This window comes from Alosa pseudoharengus, unplaced genomic scaffold (assembly GCF_046254945.1).
Source record: "Alosa pseudoharengus isolate Yale_2024_CS ecotype anadromous, Long Island Sound unplaced genomic scaffold, YU_APseudo_1.1 YU_APseudo_1.1_scf_23, whole genome shotgun sequence".
NCBI classification, from domain to species: domain Eukaryota; kingdom Metazoa; phylum Chordata; class Actinopteri; order Clupeiformes; family Clupeidae; genus Alosa; species Alosa pseudoharengus.
The window spans coordinates 25,611,796-25,632,727 of NW_027468685.1; the positions used below are offsets into that span (position 1 = coordinate 25,611,796).

General features: G+C 39.5%; 1 protein-coding gene and 1 pseudogene across 1 annotated transcript; both read right to left on the minus strand.

The window, feature by feature from the left end:
- Positions 1-240: 240 nt before the first annotated feature.
- On the minus strand, positions 241-14,720 carry slc6a18 (solute carrier family 6 member 18). The gene is made up of 12 exons (XM_076300844.1): positions 14,570-14,720; positions 13,288-13,428; positions 8,982-9,119; positions 8,449-8,630; positions 8,061-8,171; positions 5,732-5,844; positions 5,315-5,443; positions 4,966-5,122; positions 2,470-2,674; positions 2,176-2,335; positions 1,780-1,942; positions 241-444 (listed from the first exon to the last, which is right to left on the minus strand). Exons 1-12 carry the CDS (start codon positions 14,712-14,714, stop codon positions 241-243), a joined length of 1,848 nt encoding a protein of 615 aa, XP_076156959.1. The 5' UTR covers positions 14,715-14,720.
- A 949-nt stretch (positions 14,721-15,669) lies between these two features.
- LOC143139997 (sodium-dependent neutral amino acid transporter B(0)AT3-like) lies at positions 15,670-20,386 on the minus strand (annotated as a pseudogene).
- Positions 20,387-20,932: the final 546 nt, after the last annotated feature.

Sequence of the window (20,932 nt, forward strand, 5' to 3'; positions counted from 1 at the left end):
ACTGTATTCACTCCTGAACATTAGAGTACTCTTCCGCTGTGGGATCTCTTTGGCAGTTGTATATTCTTTATTTACATCAGGAAAAGCTTCAACAAGAAGCTTTAAGTATTATTAATTTATCCAAAGGTTTTCCTTATCACAGAAAGTACAGAAAACTAGTGCACAGTTCTCTTCTTTGAAACAGTATCAAACAGTATCAAATGTTGGTCTCATTTGCATCACGCATGTCCCTATTGCCGTCTACGTGTCCATTTTGAAGCCCTCGTTGGCATATGGATTTGATGTTCTGCTAGTGTCTGTTCTCCCGGTTCTGCGCAGCTTCCTATTGATTAATCTGTATAAGGCCACTATTGGTATGGGCCCTACTGGAATGGCCACCAGGAGAACACAGATGACAAATACCCAGGTGGGGTACGGCTGGACTTCCGTTAGAGGGAAGTCAACCTATACAAACACATGAAGAAAAACATATAGTTAAAGGAGAATTCCATTGATTTTTCACTGTTTGTCGAGGTCACCAAGTACTGTCGGTATGAAATAAAGCCAAAAAAACTGTGGTACCTAGCTGAAATTGCTGCAGCCAACAGCTAGAGAAGCCAGGCAGCAACAGTGCTACATTCTGGGGGCATCTTAACATCATGCCCCCAGAGTGCAGCTTTATTTTGTATCGACAGTACTTGGTGACCTTCAGAAAAAGATATCTATGTGAAAACTCATTTTACCAAGAGTTTGTTTTTGACTGAAAATGACACTGGCACATGTCAAAAGATAGTGTCATATCTCAATCATAAAAAACATTATGATTACTCTGATGGTAAGTAAAGGGGTTGTTTGCCATTGGTTGTTTAGAAAGGATATGAATAATTTTGGACATATCATTTTTCATAATAAGAAAAAAATTGTTATTTTGCACACTAGCAGTAGCTTACTGTCTTTCTGTCCTCATGTGCTAGTGTAATTTCCAGTCAGTAGAAATGGGGAAATAAAAAAAAAAGTGATATGAGTAATATTGAGTTTAACTTTACAACAATGCAGTCATGTGTTCCAATTTACACAGTTCTGAAATGTAAATTGTGCTTTTATTTTTTTGAGGTTTACCCACAATAATTGCAGGATATTACATCCATAAAAAATATGAAAAATATTGGTATGTTAATGATTATCTTTGCATTGTATTGCATAGGGGTGTAACGGTACACAAAAATCACGTTTCATTGTGTAGCTGAAGTCATGGTTTGGTTAATTTTTGGGTACTATGGTAAGCCTAAAATTCACTGACAATATTGCTGATGCCCAAATGGAATAGTAGTTTGAGAAGGTGTCAAAGGTTTTTTTGACGTTAATTGACTAAGATGACATGCTGTATGCTCTGTCACTTAATATGTTTGTGTGGATTAGTATTAATAGTATTGCAGCGTCTGTGATGGTTTTAGTCATTTTTTGTCCTTTTTGTCTTTAGGCTAAATTTACACAGTTGTATACAGAATGACGCATGAACCCTAGCCCTAACCCTAATCCTAACCTCTAACTCTAATCCTAATCCTAACTTGTTATGACAAAAAACGAATGTCACTCAATAACAGAAGTGTTATTATGTTTATGACAGTGTCATGTCACTGTTCTGTCGATACTGTCAAGTAAAGTGTAACCAATATATTTGTACTACAGGTGAAATGTCCTTGGGTTGAATGTCATTGGGTTATCCACTAGTTTTATTTGTATGAGTTCATAAAAACATGTAAGTCAACTAAATAGATATAAATGTTGAGGGGTACTTACATAGTCTGGGTTCCAGGTGGGGTAGGTGGGTGTTGTCTGGACCTGAACTATGATGTAGGCTACAAAGACGACCAGCAGCAGCAGAGGACTGATGCACATCCAACACGCCTTCCAGAACAGGTTGGGACGCCGCCCCGTCATAAACTCAATGTCATCACTGAACCTGTAGAGCAATACAATTACATCCATATCAACTTTTTAATACATTTTGTAAGATTTGTTATGCTTTTACATATTTTTGCATGCAACTGACACTTATTTTATGTGCAATGTAGATTGCGACCAACAAGCAACAGGAAATGGAAGCCATCTTTTTTGTTTTATGTTTTTCTTATACACAAGAGTTCCTAACTGTGGGAAATGCAATTGCTGTCTCTGAAAAGGGCTTGTGCCTACCGTCCCATTCCATGAAAGAAGACGACACCGATGAGCTCAAAGAAGGCGATGATAAGCAGGGAGACGGAGCCCACGTAGTTGTTGAAAATCTCCAGCCAGTAGTTCCCTGAGTCCATGGTGAAGACCAGACTCACCAGGCACGACAGCACAAAAATACAGCCTGGCAGAGAGAAAAAGAACGTTTAAAGAGCATATAAGAGCATAGCCTACAAACGCACACACACACAAACACACATTATATAGGCCTAATGTGTTTATAAAAATATGTATTGTTTCCTCAGCGGGCTCACATACCTGTGAAGAGTTCTTTGGGCATCCACTTGGGCACCAGCTTGAGGTCGTGCAGAGGGGCAAGGACCCCCTCCATGTTCCCAAACATGGACGAGAGCCCCAGGCTGAACAACATGACGAAGAAGAGCACTGCCCACACCTGAGAGCCCGGCATTGAAATCACGGCCTCCGTAAAGACGATGAAGGCCAGACCTGTTCCTGATGCACTCTGGGTAAGTACAGTACAATAAAATACAGGTCATTGTTGTTATCATTAGAGGTCTTTTCCTCTAGTCCTTTTCCTTAGAGTTTCTTTTTTTCATCTCTTCCTATGGACTGGAAGCCTTAGGGACTTTGGGCATACCAAAATCTTTTTTAACCACTGTTAATTCTTTTCTCACTGTATGATGTAAGGAATAATGGACGACACAGGGTTCAGTTATTAGAAAAATAATACATGTAAGAGGTGGTAATGCAGCCGTTACACCTTAAACGTGCATTATTATGAGCGCCACGTTATTGAAGCACGGAATCTTGTGTTCAAATTACAAAATGTTTGTAATTTTCTTTTTTAATTCAGTAACTGTACCAACGGTTCCTGGGACACTAAAAGACCGGGCTGTACGAAACTTGGTACTTGGTGGGCATGTAGCCCTACAAGGATGATACGGAACCATTGTTTTTTGTTTTGATCCGTCGAGGGTAGGCCGGACACAGTTTTCTGTGAATATCTCGAGAACTGTAGGGCCTAAGATGACCAACCTTTTTTCCTGTGTGTTGGTCTCAAGGGGCCATGTCAACCCATCCCATTTTCACTCATTTGAGGTATAGTGCCACCAAGTTAAAAGTGGGTAAAACCTAGTGGCTGACATGTTCAAAACTGCACAGAACAGCAGGCATATCCAAGGATTCTGTTGAACCTTAGCTTTGTAAAATCGCTGTTTTACTTAGCTTACTACAGTGCAACTGAGCTAAATGCCACCTCAGTCATGTTACAATGTTGCTATGCTCTGAATGTCTGTCCGATCGGTAATTTGTAGGAGTTTGGTGAATTGATATACAAGCATAATGTGGCCAAAAACTGGAACTGCTTCATAGGTGTGAAGAATAATTGATGTTCTAAAGAGTGCATCCCAATAGAAAATTCAACCAAGCAGTGGTATACAGTAGGTAAGGGATAACGGCCGCCGAGGTGTCCTGTTATAGGAAATTAATCGACGAGGGAGAGGAACTCCCTGAAATGCAGCGGAGGGGAGTTTCCTCCGCCCAAGTCCATTAATTCCGTTTATTACACGGCTCTTCATAATGCTGCAGAACGCTCCATTCACTTCAATAGGCCTTCCCAATGTTCGGAGGTGTGATATTTCTCGATAACAGATCGCTGTCAAGGAAAATGGGTTTTGTGCTTCTGATTCACGTCATTCATATCACTCCACAAGTAGTCCGATCACTTCTTGCATTGGAACTTCATTCAAAAAGTGAAAGCAGACGGTTTATCAGCTGTGTTCTAAAGAATGTTTAATTTAAGTTCACTTTGAAGGCCGTTATCCTGCTTATCACCCAGTTGCCACTATAGGCAATAAGGCCTTTAAAGCACGCAAAGGAAACAAGCGGTTCTGTTTAAAAAGAAGCCGACTTGTAGCCTAGAAATCTAGATGCACCCTAGCGGCAGCAAATTACATTTGCTTCCAGGGCTATTCTAGCAACTCTCGGTTGGCTTGTGAGCTCGAAAAACTTCTATCAGGCCAATCAAATCGTGTATAGAGTCGTTAGGCGGGCTTAACATAATGATTGATGGCAGAGTTGCAAGGTTTGGCTTGAATTCCCTGCTACTTGAAAACGAATAAGATGGATGTTGCTGATAGCGAACAGTGTGACACGAGTTAAGCTTTTATTAAGTTGGCAAACGTTTGAACTAGCCAACTAGCTCCGCTGGTGGGAAACGCATGGGACTCATAGCACTGTCCTATTGCGTGCAGAGGAAATTTGAAAGACAACCGATTATCCCGCCCCTCGGACTGAGCACTGCAAACGGTGAGTGCCCAGACCCTACATTTTAATGTGGGTCTGGCTCGTCAGGCTAGCCGACTTGTTCAGTTTGTTGTACAACTTTCTTTGGCCCTAACAGCGATAGCATGGACAGTTAGCTTGTTCACAGTTGATTCAGAGAATGTGATTCCATTGTTGTGAAGCCACTTCCAGGCTCAACCGTCGGCAGTCAAACCCGTAACATACTACTCGTGAACTCGTACCAAATCGTTGTAGGCTACTCCCAGTTACCATTTTTGACGTCACACACACATAAGCAACTCCGCAGAAGGGTTTGTCGTGACTCCTTATGACTTTGCCTGGAACACTATTAAGTTGTGAGTCGTGACTTGAAGTTGTAACTTGCGGGCTAAAAATTGTGTCTGGAACGCAACAAACTTCATAGGTGTCTCATTATTCAGAATTAATAGCCACCCACCAGCCAATCAGAAATCGGGTGATAGAGGATATTAAAGGTTGTCCAATTCATACCTCATCCAGGAATGTCTGGAGGTTGCATTCGGTCAGATTCAAGTAGGAGACTTTAGCAGGATCTGTTTTGTTCAGGTTGTCCAGCCAACTGTCAAAGTTGTCAACGGTTATGTTCTGATCAGCAACGTCAAAGCCATTGGTGAGTGCTATGATGTTGCTGTTTGGAAATAAAGACCAAAACTATCACTGAAAGCATTTAGGGCAATCTCAAAACTATTTTCTTCTCTTATAACTTGAATTCCTTTGTCAGCATGACACTCCACATCTAATTCTTAATGCAGGGTCATGTTTGTCCTCATATTTCAGCAGCACATAGCCACATATCTTAATGTTTTGGAGATTTACATACCCCTGCACACAGGTGTTGTAGTTTGAGGTTGCCTTGAATCCCAGTATGGCGAATATTGAGATGGAGGCATACAGTGAAGTGGCACTGTTAATGCATCCTACCAGAACAGCATCTCTCTCACAGTTATTTCTGAAAGATACAAAACGTGTGGTTATGACCTTTACACAGGTGTAGAGAGCTGAGCTTGAATGTAAGTGTACATGCTTTGTGTTAACATTGTGTGGAGGCCGTAACAATGAGTGGATGAGGTTTAACCAGCTGATGTAAACACCATGGGCAAGCACATTTCATCTTAAGCATACATCATGATGCTGTAGATTATTTTGAAATGGTATCATAATACCTGGGCTAAGCTCTGTTTGAATTTGCATTAGAAGGTATTTTTTTACAGTGGTGAGTTAAAAATGGTGTGTTTACTTCTGTGGGTTGTAGCTGGAGAAGGCTATGAGGCCACCGAAGGCCAGAGACAGGGAGAAGAAGATCTGAGTTGCGGCATCCAGCCACACTCTGGGGTTCAGCAGCAGGTTCCACTGAGGATGGAAAACCAGAGTGTGTATGTTAGGAACAACAACAACCACAAATACAGTTACCGTAACAGGCAGTTTTTTATATGAGCACAAGTACGCTTGAAAGCAAACAAACACTTATTTCCCCATAGTTCATACCACAAGGCCCAAGGTGTCCATGCATGCACGAATGCGCTCTCACAGTCCCTCCAAACGAAAACAAACAAATCAAAACTCTGCCATAAAAGTCCACCGAAAAAGAGAAAACAGTCTGAATAATCCACGTCCAGTGCAACCAATATAATCCACAAAGAAAACCGTTGAGGCTTTCGATGACTGAAACAATTACAAGGATCCTTCTTAGAGGATCCCAGCGACTCGGCAACGGAGACATCCCGAGCTCAGTCCTGGATCTCCTGAATCCTAAAATGATATGGCAGTGCTACATATGCATGTTAGTGTTTGTGTTTATGTGTGTGTGTGTGTGTGTGTGTGTGTGTGTGTGTGTGTGTGTGTGTGTGTGTGTGTGTGTGTGTGTGTGTGTGTGTGTGTGTGTGTGTGTGCGTGTGTGCTTGTGTGCGGGCCTGTGTGTGTGTGCGTGTGAGTCTGTGCATGCGTGACTGTGTGCGCATGTGAGTGCGTGTGTACGTAAGCCTGCATGTCTACTGTGTGTGTCTTTATGTGTGTGTGTGTTTATGTGTGTGTGTGCATGTGTGCGTGTGTGTGTGTGTGTGTGTGTGTGTGTGTGTGCCTGTGTGCCTGCATGTGTGTGCCTGCATGTGTGTGTGTGTTTGTGTTTATGTGTGTGTGCGTGGAATGCGTGTGCTTGTGTGCGGGCCTGTGTGTGTGTGTGTGTGTGTGTGTGTGTGTGTGTGAATCTGTGCATGCGTGCCTGTGTGTGTGCGCATGTGAGTGTGTGTGTACGTATGCCTGCATGTCTACTGTGTGTGTCACACACACACACACACACACACACAGACACACACACACACACCATTACCCCCCCCCCACACACACTCAAGCAAAAACACACACACACAGAGAAGCACACATATACACAAAAGCAAATGCACACATGCACACAGTCATTTACATACACAAAAGTTGCAAGAGTAGGGGATGGAGTAGGTCAGGAGATGGTGACAAATTGATAAGCGCGATTTATTTTTGAGGAGAGAATGTGCAGGACTTAGCGGTGGTCATATTTTGTACCACTTTGCAGTACATCTAGTTTATGCATATTGTCTTCAGTAATTTTCTGTCAATGAATCCCGGGACAGTGAAAGACGGTGCTGCACGAAACTTGGTGGCCATGTAGCCCCAAAATGATGACACAGAACCATTGATTTTCATTTTGATCTGTCGCCCACCAGCCACATCGGACCCCCCAAAAGAAGGGTAAGGCGAACACAGTTTGCCGTGAATATCTCAAGAACCGTAGGGCCTAGGGTGACCAAATCTTTTTTGTATCATTTGTGGTATAGCATCACCTAGTTAAAAATTAAAATGCAGAAATGAGGTCTAAAAATGAGTTGTAATTACAGGTATCTTTGGCTGACATGTTCAAAACTGCACAAAATTTGAAGTGTATAATCATTATGACACCCTCTAAATGTATCCCAGAGGATATTGTATGGGGAGCCATACAATAAATAAATTATGTGTACATTTAGTGACTGTACACTAATCAGCCTGCAGATGTTGGAGTTCAGCAAAGGGTTGCCTGTAAAGAATGATTGAAATGTACTTAATACATTTCTACAAGCACGCACACACACTTACACACACACACACACACACACACACACACACACACACACAGACTTGAGACTCCCAGTTGTTACATTTTGTGACAATGCCCTTTTTAGATAGCTGGATAAAATGTGACTTTAACTTTAGACCAGGTTTTTCTTGGTCAGCGGTGTTATCATTTTTAGTGACCTTAAAATAGTGATTTTTGCAATATGCTGATCGACAAATCGACAAACCTGTGGGTGCACTTTGTTCATTTGACAGCTTGTGAACTCGAGCTCTTGGCGGTAAAATCATTGCGGTGTTGGGTGTAAGGTAGGACCAAGAATTGCGTTACATTTGGTGCCACGATGCGCCAGGTGTAAGATAGGGTCTATTGTCATCATGATGGCCATAGAGGAATTGTGTCGTTGACATGCTGTTCTCCTCTCTTTTCTCTCTACAGCCAAAAAGAGCTTGGACGAAAACTGTGTGAGGGCAGCACTCACGTCTGGTGTGAAGAGGTAGATGAGGCCGTCGGTCGCTCCAGGAAGTGTCAAGGCACGGACCAGGAAGATGGTCAGCACCAGGTATGGGAATGTGGCCGTTACATACACCGCCTAGGCAAGATTAATGTATAAACAGAGTTAGCCATCTCAAGGTTGGACTACTGTATACAACAAAGTAATGTTAAACAATAAGAGGGTTAATGGCTACAAGAATCTTTAGATTAGGATATCATCATAATGATGATCTTTAATAATGCTCTTATTATAATAATTATTATCATCACAATAAAAATATATAGAATGTTAAATATAGAAGAGGAAAAAATGATGCTTGTGCTACACATGCAAATCTGATAGGAAGAACTGCTGGTATAAAGACAGTGCATGCCTTGCCAATGGTTTCAATCCCCCTGATGAAACAGATGTAGACGATACACCAGGCCGTAATCAAGCACAAGACGAGCCACCATTGGAGGGACCCGTTGGTCTCAATGTTGGGCGTCACGTTCAGTGTCTGCCGGTACCAGAAGTAATTAACGGGAGTACTGTCCAGACACTCCTGCACATAGCCTAATGGACACAACAGAACAAACATGCTCAGGTAGTGCTGACATCAGACATGAGGAATTTGTGGGTTTGCTCTGTTGAAGGAAGGACTGCTAGAGAGTACAGACTGTAGAGCCAGCTAGAACAACTCATGTAAAGTCAGCAATGTTTTAAGGAGATAGCACGTTCAAAATGTTGCTCAATTAAGTTACTTCTATGAAGGGCTTTGAACCAAATCACTTTGTTAATGTTATAAAGTTTTAAAGATACATGGATTTAAAGTGCACATGATGCTATTCGATTCTATTACTATTCGAGTAATGTTCTGTTAATATTTACAGTGAGTGTAAAAATTCTGTAAAATTGCTTTGATACCTGTGAGGTCCTCGTTGACCGGGCATTCACTCCAGGGCAGAGGGTTCTGGAAGGAGTGGAAGAAGTACCAGAGGACCCAGGCCAGGATGGTGTTGTAGTACACGGCCACCAGGAAGGACACGATCATAGAAGCCACACCTGGACACACAGTTGGACAACACTTTGAACTTGTTTCTTGATTTAGAACTAGGAGTTCTCTGATATAGACCTGTTTCAGCATTTCAGACTAAAAACTCATATATCTAAAACCCTCAAGAGATTAATTTCTGTTAGGTCAGCGGACTTGACAAACTTCAAGGCAAACACAGGATGTTTGATACTAACCACATTAAACAGAACATTTAATGTAATGTTTTGGAAATAGAACCGTGTTGTTACTTTATTAATTGGTAATTACAGTGAATGAAAATGCAATGTACTGTTCTTCCTGGGTTTCTTTTTATTATTGTTCCGCTGACCACTATTTTTGTACGCTATTACTCTTAAACCGTTTAACTTAGATACTTTGTTCAAATTTTGTAATGTAGGTCTTATAATGGACATGGCAAGAATAACCTAGCAACCACCATAATGTCAACCTATTAACCACCATACTGTAGTAACCAACATGATTACCCTAGCAACCAGCATAGCAACCACCATACTGTATGTACCTTTATCAATACCCCAGCTACCATCTCAATTACCCTAGCAACCACTAAAATATTGTCAACCAACATGATGACCCCAGCAAACAGCATAGCAACCACTTATTTAGCATAGCAACCACAATACCTACCCTAGCAACCATCTCAATTACCCTAGCAACTGCCACCAAAATGTCGACCTAACAACTACCATAGCAACCAACATGATTATCCTAGCAAACAGCATAGCGACTTCTTTCTTTTGCATAGCAACCAGTTTATGTAGCCTAGCAACAACCTAACAAATAACTGCATCTCTGTATGGTACGGCAACTGCAATGCTGTGGATTGCAAGGCACTACAAAGAGTAGTGAAATCTGCCCACTATTGGCTCCCATCTCCCCTCCATCCACAACACATATCATAAACGCTGTACAAACAAAGCCAAATCCATTCTCAACTGCACATAATACATAACTGCAACTAATACATTACTGCACAGAATACTGTACACTTTGGTATTTAATGTTTCTTTTGCACTTCTGGATGGATGTCAACTGCATTTCATTGGATCTGTACCTGTACTCTGCTAAATTAAAATAAAGTTGAATCTAATCTAATATAATCTTAATTACACTAGCAACAACCCAGCAACCAGCAACAACATAACAACCTAGCAACAACCTAGCAACCACCCCTATACAGTCAACCTAGCAACCACCATAGCAACCATAATAGCAACAGCTTTATTTAGCATAGTAACCACCATGTCTACCTTAGAAACACCATTGTAACTATCTCTGCATTATCTGTTTTAACTCTGTGTGAAATTTTACATCATATATTTTGTATTTTCATGCACTGGTAATTCCTTGGAATTGCTGTTCTAGTTCATTGTTAAAGCATTACAATATCATTGATATTTGCTTGTGGTACTTGTATTTGGTCAGGTGAATTACTGTAACCCTTACCGGTAACACTCCATAATAAGGTGCCATAATAAATAGCAAACTAGTAATTACCTAACTCTTTGTTAATATTTGTTAATTGTTACTAAAATATCTATTTGGCACAAGTTAATAGTTTTTTCATCATTAATTAAATATTAGTTGTTTGCATAAAATCTATCTTAATGTTTTAACAAACCTATTAACTAATATTGTATTAATATTTGTTAATAGTTAACTAAATGTCTTTTTGGCACTAATTAACAGTTATTTCTTACATCATTTAAATCTTAAATGTTTATTTACAAACTATATGTTAATATAAAAGTTAATGACATATTATTATTATTTGTCTATTTGTTATTAAACTGTGCTTCTGCCTATCCCATTATGAACCACTCCTCATAGGACCCTTACAATAAAGTTGGTTAAGCTTAATTAATATAGTCATATATAGCTATCAGTGTGGGCCCCTTATAATAAAGTTGGTTAAGCTTAATTAATATATTAGTAATATAGTAATATACACAGACAGATTATAATAATATATCTACACAGATTAGTAATATACACAGACAGACAAAGCTAATGACATGAACAATGTTGACACAGTTTATGTCTCACAGTCTGAAAATCCTAGTACATCCGCACAGGTGAGGTCTAGATTTGGTCGCATTCTCAAGCCAGTTGACAGGCTATCTGCAGGTCAGTGTTTCAGGTTTTTTATGATTAGACATAGTTAGAGTTGAGGTCATACATACGTTTGGTAACATGGTTATGTGGTCCAAGCTCTTCTGATTAGCTTTATGGAGAATGTATGGTATTTATGGTTTATGGCTTTATGGTCTTGTGGGGTGTATAAGGCACCCTACTGCCAGTGGTTGGTTGTGTGAGAGTTTGCGCTCCTCTTCTTTCCACTTCATCCTTATTGGATACCTTTGTGGTTGGCTGTCCTGTAATTGGTGACCCTCTGTCTAGTGTTTGAAAGTAGTGTACATTTTGCCTTTGGAAGTACTATTTGGTTGCTGCTCGAATTTGATGAAATTCAGGGGTGGTGGGTGTAACAGAGTTAGACATGTAGTTTAGTGTTTGTATGTGATTTTCGCCGTAATTACCGTAAGCAGCTTTATTGATATTGGTGTTTTGGAGCCCCCTTTGGAGAAACGGTATACTGCAGCTCTGCTACATTTGGGCCTTGTGTTGTTGCCGTACCCAATCAGATTCAGAAGCGGTAGGCTATGCTTGACTGTACAAAGCACTCCCCACTTTGTTTTAATTTTGTAACTGTAAAATGTTGTTTAAGTTGAAAACTTTGATATATCACCTGTATTATATTACTTTACATTAGGGATGGGCAAAGCGAGGCTTTATGAAACACTGAAACGTTCGAAGCAATTGTGCCGAATTGTTCCGAAGCTTTGAAACAATTCCGACACCTCAGAGCTGTTTAGGGTGAAACAAATCGGTCAAATGCTTCGTATTGGAGATGTAGTTCGTGGCTCGCTGTGTTCAGTCTTTGTCAAAAGCTAAGCAGCATGCCCTTGGTCAATTACTGGATGGGAGACCACATGAAGCAGTGGTCACATGACATGGCTGTTTTGAACCACGTTTCGAAGCAGTGTTGTGCTTCGAAGCCTCGACACTCATTCGAGACGTCGGTTTCGAAAGTCACACTCCTACTTTACATGTATTGTTAGGATTTGGGTGCAATTCTAGCAACAGAGAAAGTTTATTAATGTTTGACCACGAGTTCATACACACTGAGTCTTACGTGACTAGCTGTAAACTCCTAGCAACTTTCCATGCATTCAGTGAAGTTTAGTTTAGTGTGCATGGAAAGTGCAATTCAGTCTAGCAGGAAATAAATGTACATTTAGTTTAGCATTATGTTTATGCATTACCTCCGTATGGTCTACGTCTGTGAATGTTTAGTGAGTCTCAGAATATGAATTAACTGTCGTTCTGTGCACCTAAACATTCCATGGCTCATGTCTCCCTTGCTAGTAGGGCTGGCATGATGGTATAGGAATGATGCATGTAATATAGCCCATTCAACTACTACTTTTTATTTTGCTTGTGCAGATGCTGTTTTATGTATGCCAGTGCCTGAAGGCATGTTTTGTTTTAACCTTTCCTAAAGGAATAAATGTGATAAGCCAGTTTTGGTCTCAGTCCCTTCACCGTCTGACTAATAGTTATATACTACTAATATATTAATTAAGCTTAACCAACTTTATTATAAGGGTCCCCCATACTGATAGTTATATATTACTAATATATTAATTAAGCTTAACCAACTTTATTGGTTAAAATAGCTATATTGTATAGCTATATTGTAAGGGTCCTATGGAGAGCGGTTCATATTGGGATAGGCAGAAGCACAGTTTAATAACAATTAGTTAAATAATAATATGTCATTAACTTTTCTATTAACATATAGTTTATAAATAAACATTTAATATTTAAATGATGTAAGAAATAACTGTTAATTAGTGCCAAAAAGACATTTAGTTAACTATTAACACATATTAATACAATATTAGTTAATAGACTTGTTAAAACATTAACATACAGATTTTATGCAAACAACTAATATTTAATTAATGATGAAAACACTATTAACTTGTGCCAAATAGATATTTTAGTAACAATTAACAAATATTAACAAAGGGTTAGGTAATTACTAGTTTGCTATTTATAATGGCACCTTATTATGGAGTGTTACCCACTTACCTACTCCTCCCAGGTATGGGGATATAGAATTCCACACTCCGATGCTACCCAGGCGTAGACGCTGGCCGATGGCCAACTCCAGGTAGAGGAGGGGAAGACCCTCAAACACCAGCGCTATCAGGTAGGGAATGAGGAACGCACCTGGGAAATGGGACACGGTTTAGTTTGATTTAGTTGACACGTGGATCAGTGTTTACTTTAAATCTGTATGTGGGTTTGTTAAACATTAAACGTCAATTTATTTTAAGATGGGAGTATAGATGTAACTCGGTAACATTCAGCAACTTGTAAACTTGTATCTCTTTGACCAAAGAAAGCATAAAAACATCCCAATCACATGTATGAAGAGTGTTAATATTTAGACATTTCTACTTTTATATTACTCTTGATTTCTTGTCAGGTGGCTGTGAAAATGTCCAACAATCATTCATGGTTTACTATGGAGCCCAGGATTGCATTTTGTGTACGGTTTACAATGGAGCCCAGGATTGATATTGTTGAATATCGAGAGAATGGGCGCTCATTTTACTAGATTGTGCGCACAATTTAGAATATTGTGTGCTTGTTTTTCCCCACATAGTATGCCCATTTTACTGATTCTACCCATAAATCAGAAGACAAAATATTTGGAAAAGATTTATGAAAGACTACAGTCTTACACACACTCACATCTAAAGATTATTTAGTCATATACTAGTCACATATTATGATTTTTAATGGCTCTTGGAATCTTGCAGGGTCACTATTTACAAGACTGCAACTAGATTCCTTTAAATTATTTAGCATTGTGCACTAGATATCAACAGGAACTCAACTAAGCTTGTACAAACGACCCATATCAAAGTCATATTTTTGTGTTTCTGCAGCATTGTTTCATAAGTGACCGTTATGTCTCCATGAACAGGTAAAGGTGAAGTGTTTAGATTTAGAAGTATTTTCGGGCAGGTCATTGAGTTGTTCTGTCACGTGGAATACTAATAATTTATTAGAAACCAAATAACAAATAACCATACAGGCTACTGCTATAACCTACCCACTTTACCCCTTCCTGTTTGGTGCTGGATATACACAAAACATATCTTGCAATGACACCTCCGGGATTCTATAGTTCACTAAAAGTAAAAAGTAACTTTTCATTGATTTAGAGCTTATTCATTAATCATAGAACACTACTATCCAGTGTCTATGTTTCAGATGTCAGTAGTCTTTAAAAAAATGTCTCATGTCATAATTAATTAGTTGTCTAGGTGTCTAGGTAATTAGGTTATTAAAGCTAGCTTACCTCCACCATAGACCTGACAGAGGTATGGGAATCTCCACACATTACCCAGACCCACAGCAAAGCCGATGCAGGTCAACAGGTACTGGACCTTATTATCCCATTTGGGACGCTCATCACCACTCTTGGCATCTTCACTGTCGGCCATCCTGAGCTGTGCTCCCGGTCCTGCTGTAAGTCCTGCTGTGTCCTGTGTGTGTCAGGCTGGCTGAAGAATGGATTTCAGTGGCGATGCTTCTGATGCGCTCCTGGGTCTCCTGCACGGGGTTGTCGTCAGTGCAGCAGGTCTCACTCTCTCTCTCTCTCTCTGAGTTGAGGGTGTGTTCTCTTGTTTTGACACTTTCTGATGGAGGCAGGCGGCTTTATAGGTTTCAGGGTCACGGTGGGAAGAGTGTGTGAGGGGGTAGGCCTAGGCCAACCATTTCCTTGTTCCTTTTGTTTGTTTTTTCAAGATGATTTCATTGTGGAGGGAGATGGTTAGGAGGGATTGTGCTGTTCCCTCATTCAATCAGTAACTTCGGGACTCTGTGCTAGAAGTATCTATTTTTAAGAAATATCTTATGTGAATGGACATCTACTACACCTGATATTTAAGTATCACAGCTGCACTGGCATGTTTTATCAAGTGTAGTATAATTAATTAAAATACAAAAGTGGTTTGAAGCTCATTACAGGCAAAGCCTGAATCTGTTCTCTTCAATAACATCAATGGATATGTGTTGCCCATGAGGTTCAACGTGAGCACTGTTCAGATATGGAGCCGTGACCGTTGTGGCCCAGACGTTCATGTTTATAAACTAAAATGTATACAAAAATGTCTTCACATATACTGAGCTAGAATGACTGCAAAGTTAAACACAAGACTGTACTATTTTGCCACTTTATTCACTCCTGAACATCAGAGTACTCGTTCCGCTGTGGGATCTGTGGCAGTTGTGAATTCTTTATTTACTGTATTTACATCAGGAAAAGCTTAAACATTTGAATATAAACATTTATTGTTAAGTTTAAATATTATTAAGGTATCCAGGTAAGGTTTTCCCGATCATAGAAAGTACAGAAAACTAGAGCACAGCTCTTCTTTGAAACAGTATCAAACAGTATCAAATGTTGGTCTCATTATCATCACGCATGTCCCTATTGCCGTCTACGTGTCCATGTTGAAGCCCTCGTTGGCATATGGATTTGATTTGGTCTATTCTCCCGGTTCTGCACAGCTTCCTATTGATTAATCTGTATAAGGCCACTATAGGTATGGGCACCACTGGAATGGCCACCAGGACAACAGATGACAAATACCCAGGTGGGGTATGGCTGGACGTCCGTCTGGGGGAAGTCAACCTATACAAACACATGAAGAAACATATACAGTTAAGCAAAACATTATTCATACCCTGCCAATTTTGTATTTAAAGTGTTTTTTTGTTTTTTTACTGAAAATGCCACATGTCAAAAGAGAGTAAGATGGTGTGCTCTAGATCATAAGAGCCATTCTGATTACTGTGATGGCGAATACAGGGTTTGTTTGCCATTGATTGTTTAGAAAGGGTATGAATAATTTTGGACATGGCATTTTTCATTAATGTTAAAAAAGATTGAAATGCTTATTTTGCACACTAGCACTTGTCATGTCAGAAGAAACATTATTAATTATTATTATTTTATTTTATTATTAATTAAAGTTCACTTTTAAAATCAAAATGTGGCAGGGATATTAATATTTTTTTAGCTTAACTTTACAACAACGCAGTCATCTGTCCCAATTTCCAGTTTCGGAGTTTGCCCGCATTGATTGCAAGATATTAGCGTGCTAATTTCCATATACTTAGTTATGAAGAAATTGGTATGTTAATGATTATTTTGGATTGTATTGCAGCATCTGTGATAGTTTTAGACCATGGAAATTGTCCTTGTTGTCTTTAGGCTCAACTTAACACAGCTGTATACAGAATATGGTTGTACTACAGGTAAAATGTTATTTGATTGAATTCTTGGGCTGAATGTCATTGGGTTGGCCACTGGGTTGAACTGTATGAGTTCCTATGGATAAAAGCATGTAAATCAACCAAAAAGATGTAAATATTGAGAGGTACTTACATAGTCTGGGTTCCAGGCGGGGTAGGTGGGTGTTGTGTGGACCTAAACTATGATGTAGGCTACAAAGATGACCAGCAGCAGCTGAGGACTGATGCACATCCAACACGCCTTCCAGAACAGGTTGGGACGCCGCCCCGTCATAAACTCAATGTCATCACTGAACCTGTAGAGCAATACAATTACATCCAATTTAACTTTTTACTGCATTTTATGAAATGGTTATACTTTTTGCATGCAACTGACACTTTTATTTCATGTGTAATGTAGATTGCCACCCACAAGCAACAGGGAATTGAAGCAAACATTTTTATTTTGTTGAGTTCCCAAGGAAGGAAGGTCCCATTGGTTATGAAAACCAATTATGCACTCTGAACCATAGGAAATAGGAAATGTAACTTCCCTTGGTGGAAAGGGCTTGTACGTACCGTCCCATTCCATGAAAGAAGACGACACCGATGAGCTCAAAGAAGGCGATGATAAGCAGGGAGACGGATCCCACGTAGTTGTTGAAAATCTCCAGCCAGTAGTTCCCTGAGTCCATGGTGAAGACTAGACTCACCAGGCACGACACTAGAGCAACAAAGGCTGACAGAGAGAAAGGGCATATGAGGCCATAGCCTACAATATGTATTGTACAACTATTTATGTATGGCGTAAATATTTACTTTTTGTAAAAATGTTCTATATTTTTTACTAAAAAATCATATTTAGGTATGCCTAGTGTCGATATTTATATTTTGACACTGTAGCGTGACTTTACAATATGAAGATGTGATAATAGTTTAATAATAAGAATCATAATTTACTATTAAAATATATTTAGTCATATAACTGCTTAAATCTAGCTTGCTCTAAAACAAATAAAAATGTGCAAATGCTGCAAGGTAATGATAGACAACCAGTGTGAAACAAGTTAGACTTATAATGTTTAAAAACTTAGAAGCTTAGAATTAAAGTGTGTTTTCTTAATTAAAAGCATAAATTGTTTTTGCTAGAATAACCTATTATAATTTTGCTTACATTTAGAGTTTTTTTCTTAAACATAAAAGAAAGTTTGCTTATAAAACTTTTTTGACTTATAAAACTGTTTTGCTTAAGGAAACTTAAGGAATATTTACTTGAAACATAAAATGTGTTTGCTTAGATATAAAAAGTTTGTGTTAGAATTAAAGTGTGTTATGCTAAATGAGATGTGCTTTGAACAAAATGTAAAGACAGAATGTAAGAACACAATGTACCAGCTGTAAGAAACTGTTTGTCAGCAAAACAAAAAGCTGACTGGCAACTAAGCAAAACAAAAAAGCAGAACCAATATTTCATGGTGAGACATAATACCAAACTAGGACATGTCCTGCCTGACAGTATAAAAAGAGAACGGCCCCTTGTTCAGGGTTCTTTGTTCTTTTTCCTTTTCATTTTTCTTTGGACCGAGCATTTAGCCTTTAGACTTAGACAGTTTTCATTCCTTGTATTTTTTGTTTGTAGGCCTATTTAATAAAAGTCAAAATCCTAACCTTTGATTAGGAGTTTGTAAAAAAGACCGTCTAGCGTTTTTTTCGTATTTTTCTGCCTCTCCTGTGTTGCTGAGAACCCGGATGCCTTGCAACAGGGCCTCCTGCTCCAAAGACTTGACTTCGCTCCGGGTAAGTAGGGCATCCGTTTGAGGGCTACTTTCTAAGACACTGTAGCCTATATGGGTAAAAAACATACTGCACTGACATACACAGGAGTAGCGAACTCAGCCAGGCATTTGGGAAGGAAAGTCCTATGCTCCAGGGCAGATAAAAAACCAAATAGGCTTTGTTAGCAAATTTATTTGGCGCGTGAAATTGTTTGTAAAGCTAAAGTCTAGGACCCATTGTGGTCTAAATGCACATCACACACCCAAGCGAGGATACGGATGTCATGTCTCATAAATACAAGTGTATTGATGGATAGAATCTAAATTGTTATAGATCCGTTGTGGTCAATTGAAGTTCTTATATGTTACAAGAACTGTCATTTAAAAAGAGCCTTAATTTCAATTTGACAAAGCTCCCAAAATAATAGGGTAGTTGATCTTCCCTCCGATCTAGACAGACAGACGAATGTCTGTAGTGAGTTTTTATCCTCTCTCAGATTTTGATGACAAACAACTATGGCAAATACAGCTCTGAATTTCTTTCCCAAACATGGACGAGAGCCCCAGGCTGAACAACATGACGGAAGAAGAGCACTGCCCACACCTAAGAGCCCGGCATTGAAATCACGGCCTCGGTGAAGATGATGAAGGCCAGACCTGTTCCTGATGCACTCTGGGTGAGTACAGTACGGTAAAATACAGGTCATTGTTGTTATCGTTACTGATGTCTTACGGGTTTTTTTCCATCTCTTCCTATGGACTTTCATACCTCATCCAGGAATGTCTTGAAGTCGCATTCGTTCAGGTTCAAGGTGGAGACTTTAGCAGGATCCGTTTAGTTTAGGTTATCCCGCCAGCTGTCATAGTTGTCAACAGTTATGTTCTGATTGCCAACATCAAAGGTGTTGGTGAGTGCCATGATGTTGCTGTTTGGAAATAAAAATATAAAGGGCAATCTCAAAACTGTTTTCTTCTCTTATAACTTGAATTCGTTTGTCAGTGTGATGCTCCGTGTCTATTCTTAATGCAGGGGCATGTTTGTCTCCATATTTCAGCAGCATATAGCCACATATCTTAATATTTTGGAGATTTACATACCCCTGCACACAGGTTTTGTAGTTTGAGGTTGCCTTGAAGCCCAGTATGGCCTTTACACAGGTGTAGAGAGCTGATCTTGAATGTAAGTGTACATGCTTTGTGTTAACATTGTGTGGATGCCGTAACAATGAGTGGATGAGGTTTAACCAGCTGATGTGCCGGATATACAAACACCATGGGCAAGCACATTTCTTCTTAAGCATACATCATCATGCTGTTGATTGTTTTGAAATGGTATCATAATACCTGGGCTAAGCTCTGTCTGAATTTGCATTAGAAGGTGTTTTTTTTTTTTTTACAGTGGTGAGTTAAAAACGCTGTGTTTACTTCTGTGGGTTGTAGCTGGAGAAGGCTATGAGGCCACCGAAGGCCAGAGACAGGGAGAAGAAGATCTGAGTTGCGGCATCCAGCCACACTCGGGGGTTCAGCAGGAGGTTCTACTGAGGATGGAAAACCAGAGTGTGTATGTTAGGAACAACTGTGTGTGTGTGTGTGTGTTTGTGTGTTTGTGTGTGTGTGTATGTGTGTTACTGTGTGTACTGGCTTACAGCCTCGATATAATCATGATCAGAAATGGAATTAGAGGAAATTACTTAATGGTTATGGTTATGGGACTTGGCAGATGCTTTTGTCCAAAGCGACATACAAATCTCAACAGTACAATTAAGTTCAATTTAACAGTAAACAATTGAAAAAGTTGGTAAGACTACTTTAAGGAGAATAGCAATAATAAACAACAATGAATAATTAATGAAAATAAACAAAGCACTGGGCAACTCATTCCAACAACATGGAACCACTGAGGAAAAGAGTCTTGAATTTGACCTAGCGTTTATGGCTGGTCGACACAACAAATGCTAATCAGAAGATCGCAGTGGGCGGTTACATAACTGATTAATAACTAATACAACAATAATAGGGGAGCGGTTAAGCTCAAATTTAGAGAAACTCACAAAGGGAGTCTGATCAGATTTAGAATCGTAGGCGCCTCGGATTACAACCATTTTTCAAAATAGCGCACACATATGGATTTTATTAGGAGAAAAGGGATAGAAAAAAGAAACTAACAACTACTAGAGTTACATACTGTATTTCACCATATGTATTTATACATAATGATTTATGACATTTGTATCACGTTAACCACTATTATTACAGGAGCTTATCATAATATCATCATAATGATGATCTTATTATAATGCTCTAATTCACCATCATAGTATTCAGTGGTGGTAGAAATTATAGAAGAAAAAATGTAGAAGAGGAGGATATGCTTGTGCTACACGAGCAAATCTGATAGGAAGAACTGCTAGTATAAAAACAGTGCATGCCTTGCCAATGGTTTCAATCCCCCTGATGAAACAGATGTAGACGATACACCAGGCCGTAATCAAGCACAAGACGAGCCACCATTGGAGGGACCCGTTGGTCTCAATGTTGGGCGTCACGTTCAATGTCTGCCGGTACCAGAAGTAATTGAGTGTCCACACACTCCTGCACATAGCCTAACAATAATTGTAGGTTATGGATGTTATACATTACATAGAGAC